General features: G+C 44.6%; 1 protein-coding gene across 1 annotated transcript in view; it reads left to right on the top strand.

Annotated features, from left to right (window-relative positions):
* The first annotated feature begins 620 nt into the window (after positions 1-620).
* The window catches only part of KL (klotho), a 49,799-nt gene continuing 35,627 nt past the window's right edge, over positions 621-14,792 (top strand). The window contains exon 1 of the mRNA XM_056107941.1: positions 621-1,418. Within this exon, the coding sequence (XP_055963916.1) occupies positions 621-1,418 (798 nt within the window). The remainder of the gene's footprint in view (positions 1,419-14,792) is intronic.

Here is a 14,792-nt window from a genome sequence, read left to right as displayed (position 1 = left end):
AGGTTAGATTCCCCTGTGCATCTACGCATCTCCGGGTGTGACCCAAAAAGAAAAAAAAAAACTCAAAAGAAAATCTGCGGGAGTCCTGTTCTCTTGATCCCAGTATTCCCATATGGTTCTGTCCACCTTGCCTTGCTCAGTTTCAGGGGGTTAGGGTGGTGACTGGGGAGAGGGAGGGAGGGAGGGAGGGAGGGAGGGGAGGGAGGGAGGGAGAGAGAGAGAGAGAGAGAGAGAGAGAGAGAGAGAGAGAGAGAGAGAGAGACAGACAGACAGACAGACAGACAAGTCGGGAGAAGCAGGTGCCCCTGGCCTGCAAGGACCCCGCGCCCAACTCTGGGTAAGCTGCCTGGCCACCAGCCCTCCTCGACGCATGCACATCGACCCCTTCGGGGAGTCCAGCGAGACCCCGGGGCGCAGAATCGCCGCCCGCGGAGGGAGGGAAGCAGGTGCCTGGGCTCGACGTCCCCGGGCTGCGCGGGCTCGGGGCTAATGATTGCCGGCGGGGCGGCGGGGACGCGGGGGTGGGCGCGCGGCGGGGGCGGGCGGGCGGCGCGCCGGGGCGCGGGCATAAAGGGGCGCGGCGCGGCGGGGCACCCCAGCGGCCGGCTCCCGCGCGCAGCATGCCCGCCAGCACCCCGCCGCCGCCGCCGCTGCCGCTGCTGCTGCTCCTGGCGCTGGGCGCCCCCCGCGTGCGCGCCGAGCCCGGGGACGGGGCGCAGACCTGGACCCGCTTCGCGCGCCCCCCGCCCCCCGAGGCGGCGGGGCAGCTCCCGCGCACCTTCCCCGACGGCTTCCTCTGGGCCGTGGGCAGCGCGGCCTACCAGACCGAGGGGGGCTGGCGGCAGCACGGCAAGGGCGCCTCCATCTGGGACACGTTCACCCACCGCCCCTCGGCGCCCCTCCGCGCGCCCGGGGGCACCGGCTGGCCGTCGGGCGCGCCGTCGACGGCCCCGCCGGCCACCGGGGACGTGGCCAGCGACGGCTACCACAACGTCCCCCGCGACACGGAGGGGCTGCGCGAGCTCGGGGTCACCCACTACCGCTTCTCCATCTCCTGGGCGCGGGTGCTCCCCAACGGCAGCGCGGGCGCCCCCAACCGCGAGGGGCTGCGCTACTACCGGCGCCTGCTGGAGCGGCTGCGGGAGCTGGGCGTGCAGCCCGTGGTCACCCTGTACCACTGGGACCTGCCCCAGAGCCTGCAGGATGCCTACGGCGGCTGGGCCAGCCGGGCCCTGGCCGGCCACTTCAGGGACTACGCCGAGCTCTGCTTCCGCCACTTCGGCGGGCAGGTCAAGCACTGGATCACCATTGACAACCCCTACGTGGTGGCCTGGCACGGCTATGCCACCGGGCGCCTGGCCCCCGGCATCCGGGGCAGCCCGCGACTCGGGTACCTGGTGGCGCACAACCTCCTGCTGGTGAGTTCGCAGGGCCGCGCGAGGGCCCCTGAGACTGCAGGGCACGGGGGTGCCGGAGCCCCAGCTCCAAGACATTCGCGAGGGCCCCTCGGGGATACCCGGGTATCGAGGCCTGAGCACCAGGAGCCGAGAGTCGCAGGGGCTTCGGGGGTGGACGCGGGGAGGGAGGGGGATCCGCGGTGGGCACGTGGGTGAGTGCTCTTTGGAGACCACCCGACAAGAACCGGAAGAAGGACTGAGTTCGTTGCCCCGGAGGACAGGGGGCTTCTGTTTCTGGGAGGAGAGGAATTTCTGGAGGGCGCAGGTGGGGTAGACTAGCTAGTGGTGACCACCTGCAGAACGAGGAGGGTGCATGCAAGAAATGAGTCTACTCCAAAGTAGCTTGCCGCGGTTGTCATTAGTTCAGGGTCAGTCCAGAAACTTCTGTTCTTGCTTGTGGCACAGTCCCACAGAAGCCAGAGCGAAGAAATCGTCAAAATTGCCTCTCTGGAGTAGTAGTAGTAGTTCCAACTACTGTCTCTAAAAATTCTTTCTGTGGCAGCTTATGGAACTGCATCCACCAGCCAGCCTTAAGCACAGGGGCATGACGACTCGAGTCCTAGAGCTAAGCACAACGGGGCAGAAAGAACTGTACAGGTGGTGCAGATACAGCCCAGCAGCAATTCTATTTCTAGGCTGCTCTCTCTTCAGTTGGAAGGGCTCCTGGTTACAGGAGTATTAGCCTGACAACATAGATTTTAACATCCTTATACAGAGGTTTTCATGTGGAGAGGAGGCAGCATTGAGGTACCACAAAAACTGTCTCCTTTTATCTCTTATTATGTTCCTTGTTTAAAACATTTGTTTATAATGATGTCCGTTGTTGAGACACTGTGTACAGTTTTGTATCATGAGAGAATATCTTATGTGCATGTGCAACATTTTAATAAAAGTGTTTCAAAGTCACTTTTTGTACCATATCCTGAGCCTATTTGAGGAACTATTTTTAAATTTAGAATTCAATCATATATTTGGAACAAATTCAAAACTACCACTTTAACACAATTTTACTTGAAATCACAGATAATAGAAGTAGAACAGTACTGGGTTGCTTTAGATAACTTCTTGTGCTGGGCTGCTGCTGGTAATGTTGTAATAATGGCTAAATTAGTTTGTACATCAACCCCACCAACCTGTTTGCTACCATGAGTCAGAAGAGAGTGCTGGATTTGTTAGACTAAAATTGTGATTTTAGTGATTTCATATTGAACTTTTTTATTAAGACACTTTGCAGCAGTGGTTCTTAAGCTTTTTCAGTTAATCGATCCTTTTAAGAACTTAAAAGACATTATGTACAAGCTCTTTATAGTCATAGTAGAAAACCTATGACTCCTTTTTTGAAGGAAACAAGCAAATTATCAGTTCATAAGAGATACAAACAAACACATGGACCAGACAGACAAGCTAATAAATCATTCCCGCAATATCACTATTAGATTAAAACAATGAGTTCTGCTTATAAAGTGCATATAATAAGTTATATATATGCACAAAGCCAGTCCTGGATATTATAGTGTTACTTGAACATTTCCTTTATATGACAAAAATTTGGGATCACAGGAGCTATCTAGTACTCTGATATTTTAAATAGTTAAAATGTTGCTGATTCTGAAGCCCACTCTTGGCTCTTTGCTGAACTTTTTGGTTATAATTTTGTATCCTTCCACAAAACACCCTTAGCAAACACTAACTACCCTGTTTAGAAATGCACTGGACTTTGGATCTACAAGAAATTAGTAACAGGTGGCCACTTGGTTTTGCTGATTCTGCCAACAAAATGCAAAATTGTGGTAAAATATTAATTTAATCTTCAAATTTCTTTGGCTTGGAATTTCGTTATTCTGGTATATTATGAAGAAGTTAATTCCCATTATTAAAGATATCTTTAAGTTTACAAGTGAGATATTTTTATTCTGTTTTCAATCCTTTTGTAATACATGTGTGGTGGGGAGAGTGTCAGGGAAGTTGACCTCACTTGAAAAGCTAAGGCATATTCTGTAGATCTTGATAGAAAAATCTGTTTTTTTCCTACCCAAATCAGTTGGGTTTAGATATTGCTTTTAGGGATAACTGAACCCCTAACTTACTCATCTGCTTTTGGATATATGATACAGATTAAGAATACAGCTGGCCAGCATGCCTCCCCACCGTATCCAATGTTTTCATTAATTTGAAAGTAGGCTAAGGAAACCTCTTGAGTAGACTGGAAATTATTACTTGGTGGGGTGCACACCCAGCCGTGCTCAGGGCTTACTCATGGCTCTGCTCAGGGATCACTCCTAGTGGTGTTTGGGGGACCAAATGTGGTGCTAGTGATTGAATCAGATTTGTTTACATGCAAGGGAAACACCTTAACACCTTTATTAGTTCTCCAGCTCTTACTGGAAATTTGAATTCTCCTACAGTTTCGTGAATCATTGTTTGATGGACTAATAGGCAAGAAGTAGATCAAACAAACTGGGGGTAAATAGTGGGGGACCCTGATCAAAATAGAGGTCTTGGTATTTTTTGTTGTTGTTGTTTCTGTTCCTGCTACTGGAGTGAACCCTGCCATATGTAGTGCGTCTCTCTCTCTCTCTCTCTCTCTCTCTCTCTCTCTCTGTGTGTGTGTAAGAGAGAAAGGGAGAGATGCAGAGACAGAGACAGGAAAGAGAGACAGAGTCAAACAGAAAGAAGCTGAAAGCAGAATCTTCCTCTCTAAATGCATAGGAGACTTTCTTCCCCATCCCAACAAGACCCTGAGTCGCTGCCCATGAATGGCCTGTCTGGCTCTTGATCAAGCTGCTTAACGGCCATGATCCCAGAGACTCAGGAACAAATCTCAGAATCTAGCAGGTTTTGGTAGAAATCCCTCGAGATTTAAGTGTTAAAATTTCAGAGTTTCAAAATTGCGCGGCCACTACTGCAGTCACGCAACATCATATGTTATTCTTAACTAGCAATAGAAAACAAATTGTCTACTGTTGCCTTTTCAGCAGATCTGAGTGTTGGGGTAAAATCCCAAATAATAATGGTGGGTCTGGTGTCAAAATATTGAATGTGATCAAAGTAGAGAGAGAGAGTAAAGTGGAAATCATCTGCCCCACAGGTAGGGGGAGGGTGTGGGATGGGGGTATACTGGGGTTATTGGTGGTGGAGAATGGGCACTGGTGAAGGTATGGGTGTTTCATTGTATGACCAAGACTTAACTGCTCTCACAGTGATTCAATAAATAAAATTATAAAATATGGGGGAAAAAAGTAAGGTAGAGTTCATGCCCAACTCAATTAGCTAAGCAGTGGCTGAATAAATAGCAGTACTCCTACATAAATAAATAAATAAATAAATAAATAAATAAATAAATGCATAGGAGACTTGATGGTTTTTCTCCAATAAGTATATCCCAAAGGAGGAAGAATATATCTTTGTCTCCCATTTGAAGAACTGCTCCTATGTCTTTTTTTTTTTGGCTTTTTGGGTCACATCCGGCAATGCACAGGGGTTACTCCTGGCTTTGCACTCAAGAATGACTCCTGGCTGTGCTCAGGGGACCATATGGGATGCTGGGAATCGAACCCGGGTTGGCCGCATGCTAGGCAAACACCCTACCCACTGTACTATCGCTCCAGCTCCTGCTCCTATGTCTTAATAGGTCTTGAAAACGTTTGTGATCACCTCCCCTCCCCTGAAATATTAAGGCATTAACTGGAGGAATTTAGCCTCAGTGCTCTCTGTTTTATCCTCCCCATGGTTTTCCCAGAGGACCACAACCAAATTGAATATACATGTGAATATATACAAGATTTCTCTAAGAGATTCTTGAAGACATTTATGCACAGAATCTGTGGTGAAAGATTATTTCTTTCATTTAAGGAGGTGAGACAGCAATCATTTTTTGAACATTAAGTTATAATGCAAGCATAAAAGGCATTGAGCAGGCTACACATTACATCAGAGTTCATTTCTGAGCTCACCTGCACAGCATTTTCGTACCACTCTTTCTTTTTCTCGCATCACTTGGCTCAGTTTCACTGCCAGCAGCCCACTATCTTGCTTTACTTCTCAGTTCTCTGGTGAGTCCTTCCCAGTCCCCTCTGCTTCCTTCTGTTCACCTTGCCTCTAAATATTGGAGTGCTGTCCTGGGGCCCCTTCTCTAGATGCACACCAAATGATCTACTTGCAAATTGTGTATTTCTCTGTGACTCCATTTTGAGTCCTCAGCCAGGATTTCTGCCTTGAACTTCAGACTTGGATAGATGACCTGTCTCCACTTAGACAGGCAAAGGGTATGTCACACTAAACACATCCCAAAGTAAATCCTGGTTTTCTCACTATCATAAAGGCAACATTGCTCTTCAGTTCACAGAGTCCCAAGTACCAATTTTCCTTTTCGCATCTTCTTTTCTTTTCTTTTTTTTTTACAGTTGTAGATTTACAATTTTTTGTGCTTGGGTTCGATTATACAATGATCAGATACCCATCCCTCCACCAGTGCCCATTTTCCACCACCATGGATAATATCCCCCCACCCCCATCCCCCCATCCCCCCCTGTCTCTGTGGCAGGGCAATCCCCTGTGTTCTCTCTCTCCTTTTGGGTGTTGTGGTCTGCAAAAGAGGCATTGAGTGACAAACATGTTCAGTCCATAGTCCACTTTCGACATGCATCTCCCCTCCTGGGAGGATCCTCCAAACATCCTTTATTTGGTGCTCCCTTCTCTATCTGAACTGCCCTTTCCTCTAGGATACCTGGCTGGCCTCTAAGTTATGGAGTAATCCTCCTGGTGCTGATCTCAGCTATTCTTGGGTATTAATCTCATACTTTGTTACTTTATATCCCACAGATGAATAAAATCTTTCTATGTCTATCCCTCTCTTTCTGACTCATTTCACTTAGCATGATACTTTCCATATTGTACCACTTGTATGTAAATTTCATGACTTCATCTTTTCTAACAGCTACATAGTACTCCATTGTGTAGATGTACCAAAGTTTCTTTAACCAGTCATCTGTTTTTGGGCATTCAGGTTTCTTCCAGTTTCTGGCTATTGTAAAGAGTGCTGCAATGAACAAACAAGTGCAGATGTCACTTCGACTATACATTTTTGCCTCTCTGGGATATATTCCCAGGAGTGGTATTGCTGGGTCAAATGGGAGCTCAATTTCTAATTTTTTGAGAATCGTCCATACTGTTTTCCAGAAGGGCTGAACCAGTCGACATTTCCACCAACAGTGAAGGAGTGTCCCTTTCTCGCCACATCCGCACCAGCATCGGTTGCTTTTGTTCTTTTGAATGTGGGCCAGTCTCTGAGGTGTGAGATGGTATCTCATTGTGGTTTTGATCTGCATCTCCCTGATGATTAATGATGTAGAGCATTTTCTCATGTGCTTTTTTGCCATTCGGATTTCTTCTTTGAGAAAGTTTCTGTTCATTTCATTGCCCCATTTTTGGATGGGGTTGGATGTCTTCTTCTTGAGTTTAACCAGTATTTTGTATATCCTGGATATCAACCCCTTGTCAGATGTGTATTCGGCGAATATCCTTTCCCATTCTGTAGACTGTCTTTGTATTTTGGTCACTGTTTCTTTGGAGGTGCAGAAGCTTCTTAGTTTAAGATAGTCCCATTTATCTATCTCTGTTTTCGCTTGCTCAGACAGTGGCGTGGCATCTTTGAAGATACCATTAACTTCAATGTCATGGAGGGTTTTGCCAACTTTATCTTCAATGTACCTTATGGTTTCTGGTCTGATGTTGAGGTCTTTAATCCATTTTGATCTTACTTTTGTACATGGTGTTAGGCAGAGTTCTGAGCCTATTTTTTTGCATGTAGCCGTCCAGTGATGCCAACACAATTTATTAAAGAGGCTTTCCTTACTCCACTTCACATTACTTGCACCTTTATCAAAGATTAGATGATCATATGATTGAGGGGAGATGTCAGTGTATTCAACCCTGTTCCATTGGTCTGCAGTTCTGCCTTTGTTCCAGTACCATGCTGTTTTAATTATTACTGCTTTGTAGTACAGTTTGAAGTTAGGGAGGTTGATTCCTCCCATTTTCTTTTTCCCAAGAATTGCTTTAGCTATTCTTGGGGGATTATTGTTCCATATAAATTTCAGGAGTGTTTGCTCCATTTCTTTGAAGAATGTCATGGGTATCCTTATAGGGATTGCATTGAATTTATACAATGCTTTCGGTAGTATTGCCATTTTGACAATGTTAAGTCTCCCGACCCATGAGCAGGGGATAACTTTCCATTTCCTTATGTTCTCTTTTATTTCCTGAAGTAGCGTTTTGTAGTTTTCTTTGTACAAGTCCTTTACTTCCTTAGTTAAGCTGATTCCTAGGTACTTGATTTTCTGGGGCACAATTGTGAACGGGATTGTTTTTTTCATGTTGCTTTCTTCTCTCTCACTGTTTGTGTATAGGAAAGCCATGGACTTTTGGGTATTGATTTTATAACCTGCAACTTTACTATACGAGTCTATTGTTTCTAGGAGTTTTTTGGTGGAGGTTATTGGGTTCTTTAAGTAGAGTATCATATCATCTGCGAATAGTGAGAGCTTGATTTCTTCCTTTCCTACCTGAATGCCCTTAATATCTTTTTCTTGCCTAATCGCTATTGCAAGTACTTCCAGTACTATATTGAACAGCAGTGGAGAGAGTGGGCATCCCTGTCTCATCCCTGATCTTAGAGGGAAGGCTCTCAGTTTTTCCCCATTGAGGATGATGCTTGCTGTAGGCTTGTGTAGATGGCTTTAATTATGTTGAGGAAGGTCCCCTCTATACCCATTTTGGCTAGGATTTTCATCATAAAGGGGTGCTGGATCTTGTCAAATGCTTTCTCTGCATCTATTGATATAATCATATGCTTTTTATCTTTTCTTTTGTTGATATGATGGATTATGTTGATTGATTTTCGAATGTTAAATCATCCTTGCATCCCTGGGATGAATCCTACTTGGTCATGGTGTATGATCTTTTTGATGAGTAGTTGGATTCTATTTGCTAGTAGTTTGTTGAGGATCTTTGCATCTGTGTTCATCAGGGATATCGGTCTGTAATTCTCTTTCTTTGTAGTATCTCTGTCTGCTTTTGGTATCAGTGTGATATTTGCTTCGTAGAAACTGTTCGGAAGTGTTTTTGATATTTCAATTTCATGGAAAAGCTTAAAGAGCATTGGGAGTAAGTCCTCTTTAAAGATTTGGAAGAATTCACTAGTGAATCCATCCGGGCCAGGACTTTTGTGCTTGGGGAGACTTTTTATTACCAGTTCAATTTCCTTGATGGTGATAGGTCTGTTCAGGTATTCCAGGTCTTCTTGGTTCAGCCTTGGGAGTCTGTAGGAGTCTAGGAATTTATCCATTTCCTCGAGGTTTTGTTGTTCCGTGGCATAAAGCTTCTCAAAGTACTCCCTGAGGATCCTCTGAATTTCTGTGGTTTCTGTTGTAATGACCCCCTTTTCATTTCTGATTTATTAGGGTTTTCTCTCTCCCTTTCTTTGTGAGTTTTGCTAGAGGCTTATCGATCTTGTTAATTTTCTCAAAGAACCAGCTTTTGGTTTCATTGATCTTTCGGATTGTTTTTTGGGTTTCCATCTCGTTAATCTCTGCTCTGAGTTTTATTATTTCCTTTCTCCTGTTCGGGTTGTGCTCCTTTTTTTGGTCCTTCTCCATGCTCTTAAGCTGTGAGGTTAGGTTACTTATGTGTGCTCGCTCCTCCTTCCTGAGGAATGCTTGTAGAGCTATCAACTTTCCTCTTAACACAGCCTTTGCTGTGTCCCATAAGTTTTGGTAACTCGTGTTCTCATTTTCATTCGTTTCTAGGAATCTTTTGATTTCCTCTTTGATTTCCTGTCTAATCCACTCGTTGTTCAATAGTCGCATCTTATTTTCAATCACTCTACAAACCCAACAATTCTACTATCCTTCAATATAGATCCAGAATTGAACTCTACTTCCTCCTAGCTGCATCTGAGGTTCCTACCCCAGTAGACTCAGCCTGAATAACTGGAGCAACCTCCTACATGGTGTTTTTCTACTCTTGCGCTTTGCGTGTGCATTATGATCTCGACAAGGGGATCACAGTGAATGAAAGAGAGAAGATTACTGCATATTAACGTACAGCTTTCCTTCAAGAACCTTTTTTCACATATTCCTGTTAGCACCACAGAAAACACTTATTCTTGGTTTATGAACTTCCACTATGCCTCACTACTGTGCCTCACACTGCACTGTACCTTTTGTTGAACTTTATGCCTTCTTTTGTCCCCTCCACTAGTTGCATAATTTCTTCCATGGGGAACCGTGTTCCCTTCATTTCTAGCTCCTAAGATGACATCTTGCTCATGGTAGATGCTCACACAGTGAATTCTGATGATTTACCAGCCGAACTTTTTTTTTTTTGGCTTTTTGGGTCACACCCGGCGATGCACAGGGGTTACTCCTGGCTCATGCACTCAGGGATTACTGCTGGCAGTGCTCAGGAGACTCAGTATATGGGATGCTGGGAATGGAGCCCGGGTTGGCCACATGCAAGGCAAATGCTCTTCCTGCTGTGCTATTGCTCCAACCCCAGACTTTGTCTTTCTAAATGTGTGCTCCTAGGATCTGCTCAATTGACAATCTTTTTAGCTACTTCTAGGTATAACAGAGGAGTATTAAATCAGTGTTAAATAGGAAACTGTTACCGGAATGGGTCAGGATCTGACATTGTGCAAAGTTAAGGCTTGCATCAAACTTAGGATTTCATTATGAAAAACCCCTCAATTTAAAGATTCCTGATAGTAATTCCTTAACATTATGAAAGAGTGAGGAACATCTGCCTGACTTTAGTACATGTATTGGAAGTATGTTTGTAATCTGTTTATTTTCATTCCTCAAGTAATAGTGGTGGCAATTTCTGTAGGAGATAAATGCTGAACTATACATGCAATCTCTTGGAGAGGCAAATTGTGAATTTCACTGTGACTCCATTTTGAGTCTTCAGCCAGGATTTCTGCCTTGAGCTTCAGACTTGGATAGATGACCTGTCTCCACTTAGATAGGCAAAGGGCAATTTTTTACCAATTTTTTTACCAAAATTTTTAGAAATTTTTCTCCAGTTATTTGGTTTATGGGTAATCAATTGGGTTGAAAGTAACCTTATTTTACAGGCTACTATTGAATTCAATAGCAGACTAATATGAAATAGTTAATCAACCAGAGAACTTGACTTCTCTTTCTTTGACTGTCTCACAGTGTTTTCTGAAGGTCACAGCAAAGTCCTTAAAAGTTGATGAAAAGAGAGAAAATGCAGCTTATTCAAATCATGTCAATATGCATTTCTCAAGGTAAAATCAAATGAATCATAATGGCTACCTGAATATGCAGTTAGTCATTGCTTTCTAATATAAAAGTCTTCTGAGTTATCCAATATTTTTTAGACAATAGGATTGTTTTAAGTCACAGTTGTATTATACTTCTTTGTACAAAAGTTGCAGAAAGGAAATCTTAGTTGTGGGAGGAGAGTGGAATGCATGCTGATTAGAAGGACAAGGAATAAAGGGTGGGTGTGTAAAATATTGTTTGCCTGCATCCTTAACCATCTGCGTCTCTTCAGGAAACATGAGTTGTCCTTGTAATCTATGTGTAAGCAGATGTGTTTCATGTGTCTTTCACATATGCTGTCTCAATGTACTCAGGGTAGAAGTACAGGACCTCTGCCCCACTCCTCCTATCAGTTTGGGAGAACCTCTCTGTCTGCCTCTGAAGACCTGACTGAAGTCCGCCTGTTTATCAGTAACAGAATGACTCATTCTTTTGTGACTCCCTGATTTTATAGAGACCGTATTCCTGTTTATTTTTAGAAGCAGTGTGGGACTGTCTGCAGGATGGCCTCTATCCCATTGTCTTGACAAGGAGCAGCAGGTGGCTGAAGACTGTGGTTGAAGAAGTCAGAAGAGGCTAGAGTCCTTGACTCCTGAGATAGAGTGACAAGAGTGACAGATTCTCTTTGATAGGGCCCAAGGATGGCTTCAAAGGCACACAGAGGTGGGGTGAAGGTGGGAAATGAATGTGATGTCCGGGCCATGATATAAGTCTCTTGGTTTTCCTTTCTTTCCCCTCCCCCCTTTTTTGAGCCACACCCAGTGGTGTTCAAGGCTTACTCCTGGCTCTGCACTCAGAGATCACTCCTGGTGGGGCTGGTGGGGAGAACCATATTCCAAGGATGTCAAGGATTGAATTTGGGTGGGCTGCATGCAAGGCAAGCACGTAAGGTGCTGTGCTACTATCTCTCAGGCCCCTTCTCCAGGCCTTTGGAGGATGTTCCCTTTTCTTCTTCCTTCCTGACTACCATCTATCTTTGAATTTCTCATCACCTGGTCTTCTCCCTTCTCCCTCTTTAATTAAAGAGTTTTTGTGGAGTAGCCCCACATCCTGTTACCCTGTATGTTTGCCCAAGCCCTGCCAGGAGTGATCCCTGAGCACAGAGCCAGGAGTAAGCCCTGAGCATCTCTGAGTGTGGACCCCAAACAAAAAGCAAACCAAGAAATTCTGGTGTTTGGTGGTTAAGAAGTCACACATGATCTGCAGTTAAGAGAGAAATTCCAGTTTCAATATGCTTCTGCAATAGAACTAAGTGTGCGTTAGTAATGACTCTGCAGTGCTCTTGGCTGGCTGTGCTCAGCTCTCGCTAGCCCCTGTCCTTCCTGCCTGGTTCCCTTCTCTGACAAGCCCAAACCTAGGGTGGACATTCCTGCTTTCTGCTCTCATAAAATCTTGCACTAGACCTCTACTAATAAATACTTAATGCTTTCTTATTAAAATGATCTGTCTTCCTGTGACAGACCTGGCTGGAGCTTTGAGATGCCAAAAACCATGTTTCTCTTGCTTTATGTTCTATGCCCAAAGCCTTAGCAAATAGGAAGAGAGGGAGAGTGTAGATATTTGTGTTATGAATGAAAGGATGTCAACTCCCCATTGCCCACACCCTCAGCAATGTGGAAGGAAGAAGCATTAACAATAGGTTATTTATGGATGGTGGGCTGGCAGGTGACTTTTCCCCCTTTCTCATTATCTGTACATTCTAATTGTTATAGAAGCAACATGTATTGTTTTCATGCCCTAAGTTGTGTTTGTGGGAGATGATAGCAGGTTGAACCTTCACATCTAATTCTATTATTTGCTTTGAAATGCCCTGAAAACTTTAGTAAAGAAGCTGTCAAAGAAGAGAGAAGAGAAGAGAAGAGAAGAGAAGAGAAGAGAAGAGAAGAGAAGAGAAGAGAAGAGAAGAAGGGAGTGGGGTGAGAGGAATAAGGAGAGAAGAAAGGATGCAGGAAGAACAGATCCAACCTGGTGGGGAAAGAAGAGCAGCAGCAAATTGTGCAGCTAGGAGCAGACTGTGTTGGTGACATGGTGGACCTCAGAGCTACCAGCTAAGTTGTTGGGGGAGGAGTCAAGAACCATTCCTTAGATTGCTCAGAATCTTCAAGAAGCTTAGAGCGCCGGAGGTGAAGGGCATTGAGTGATGGCATGCAGAGAGTTCTCAAAAGCTCTTTCACGAACACCTAGAATTCTGGATCTCATTCCCACAGCCACCCCTATTGTTATGGGGCATCTCCCCCTTCTCCACTTAGCAAAAAAAGGGAGAAACTTGTTTTCTGGAAATGAAAATGGAAGGTGTCTGGACCAGGGTATGGGTATCACACCACATATAAAGAATTACTTATTGAAATGCCCTTTCAATAAGTTACTTATTCAGTGAGGACAACTGAGGAAAGCACTGATCTACGGAAAGCAATGCTTGGGAGACCAAAACAAACAAATATACAAGCAATGACCAAATGACAGTAGCCAAACCAATCTCATCAATGCCTGAAGAGTATGAAAAGTAAGTCATTGCATCCTAAAAATAGGAATAGAATAATACAACAAAATAGATGAGTAAATCACACTTTTAGATTAAGCCCATTAGGATGGAAATGCAAAATTTCAATAGGAGAATTTGGATATGACGTGAATAGAAGCACTCTGATAACAGCTAGAAGGAAAAAATATGGGGACAAATAATCGAAAAAGAAAAGTCATGGATGAAAGAAGGTCAAATAATTTTAAAATTCAAAATACCTAAATCATGGGCCAGAGTGATAGTACAGTGGGTAGGGCAGTGGGAAGGGGCTTGTCTTGCATGCAACTGACTTTTGTTTGATGCCTGCACAGTCTACTGAGCCCCAGCAGGAGTGATCCCCTGAGCCTAGAGCCAGGGGTAAGCTCTGAGTACTGCTGAATGTGACCCCAAAAGAAAAAAACTAAAATTCCTAAATCATTCACACTTAGAGAGAATAAGGAGGGCAGTGTGGTGTTGTTCCAGTGGCCCAGCAACTCTTGCTTCTGTGTGTTTATGCTCTAGGTATTTAGTCCCTCCCTCAGGGACTGTAGTCTTGATTGACATACAGTTCACTGGGTTTGTAACAAGTGTGACAGAGGCACATGACACATACATACATACTTCCACACTGGACCTTTCCCCTTGTATTCATCCCTCTTAACAGCCAGCGTTACTGCTTAGATGGGGTTACTGACTGATGGGAGCCGGCACAGACTTAGGGAACTCAAACTATCTTGGGCATTCTTTCCTTAGGTGAGAATACAGGTGAACACAAGTACACATGAGTGACCTCTGCTGTGTGATGTGGAGCTAAACTTCCCACCCACCTCCATTGACAGGAGAAATGAAGAAGCTTGACTGTTTCGGTTGCTTAACTTAAGCGACTTGTTTTGTAGCAAAACAGAAATAAAGAGAAAAGGAGTGATGAAATGGTTTAAAAATATTCTTGGACCTAGAAGCATGAATTTCCATATTGAACAAGAGGTTCTGGGGAGTCACTCCCCTCTTGGAACAGTGCACGCTCCTTCCCCATTGAGGCTCCCCTAACTCCCAAGTTGGTGGGTTCCAGATGAGAAAATTGGATGTTTGTAAACTGAGCATGGAGTAGTGACTTTTATTTGACTGTACTCTATGAACCAGCTCCACAATTCCCCATGAGTGCTGGAACACCCCCAACCCCTGCCACTCTGCTTGTATGGCTTTTGGCTTTAAGTGCCACCTGCCAAAGGACTACTACCGGAGCAGTTCTGGGAACAGTGACACTTAGGGTCAAGCTTGGGGGCTTGTGTGGGCCTGGGATAGATTCTAGAGCTGCATGCAAAGCGTATGGTCTACCCCTTTAAGCCCTAAAGTTTCTGTTGTTAATGTTATGGAATATTAGCGTGTAACTAAAAAAATTAAGACATTGATTCATTTACAAGATTCTTTAGCAGATGTGAGAATGCCTGTTCTATCCCATTGCCCCCAAATATGTTATTTCCTAGATTA

This window comes from Sorex fumeus, unplaced genomic scaffold (genome assembly GCF_029834395.1).
Source record: "Sorex fumeus unplaced genomic scaffold, SorFum_2.1 ptg000183l, whole genome shotgun sequence".
Lineage (NCBI taxonomy): Eukaryota > Metazoa > Chordata > Mammalia > Eulipotyphla > Soricidae > Sorex > Sorex fumeus.
This window is presented reverse-complemented; position numbering and strand designations above follow the sequence as displayed.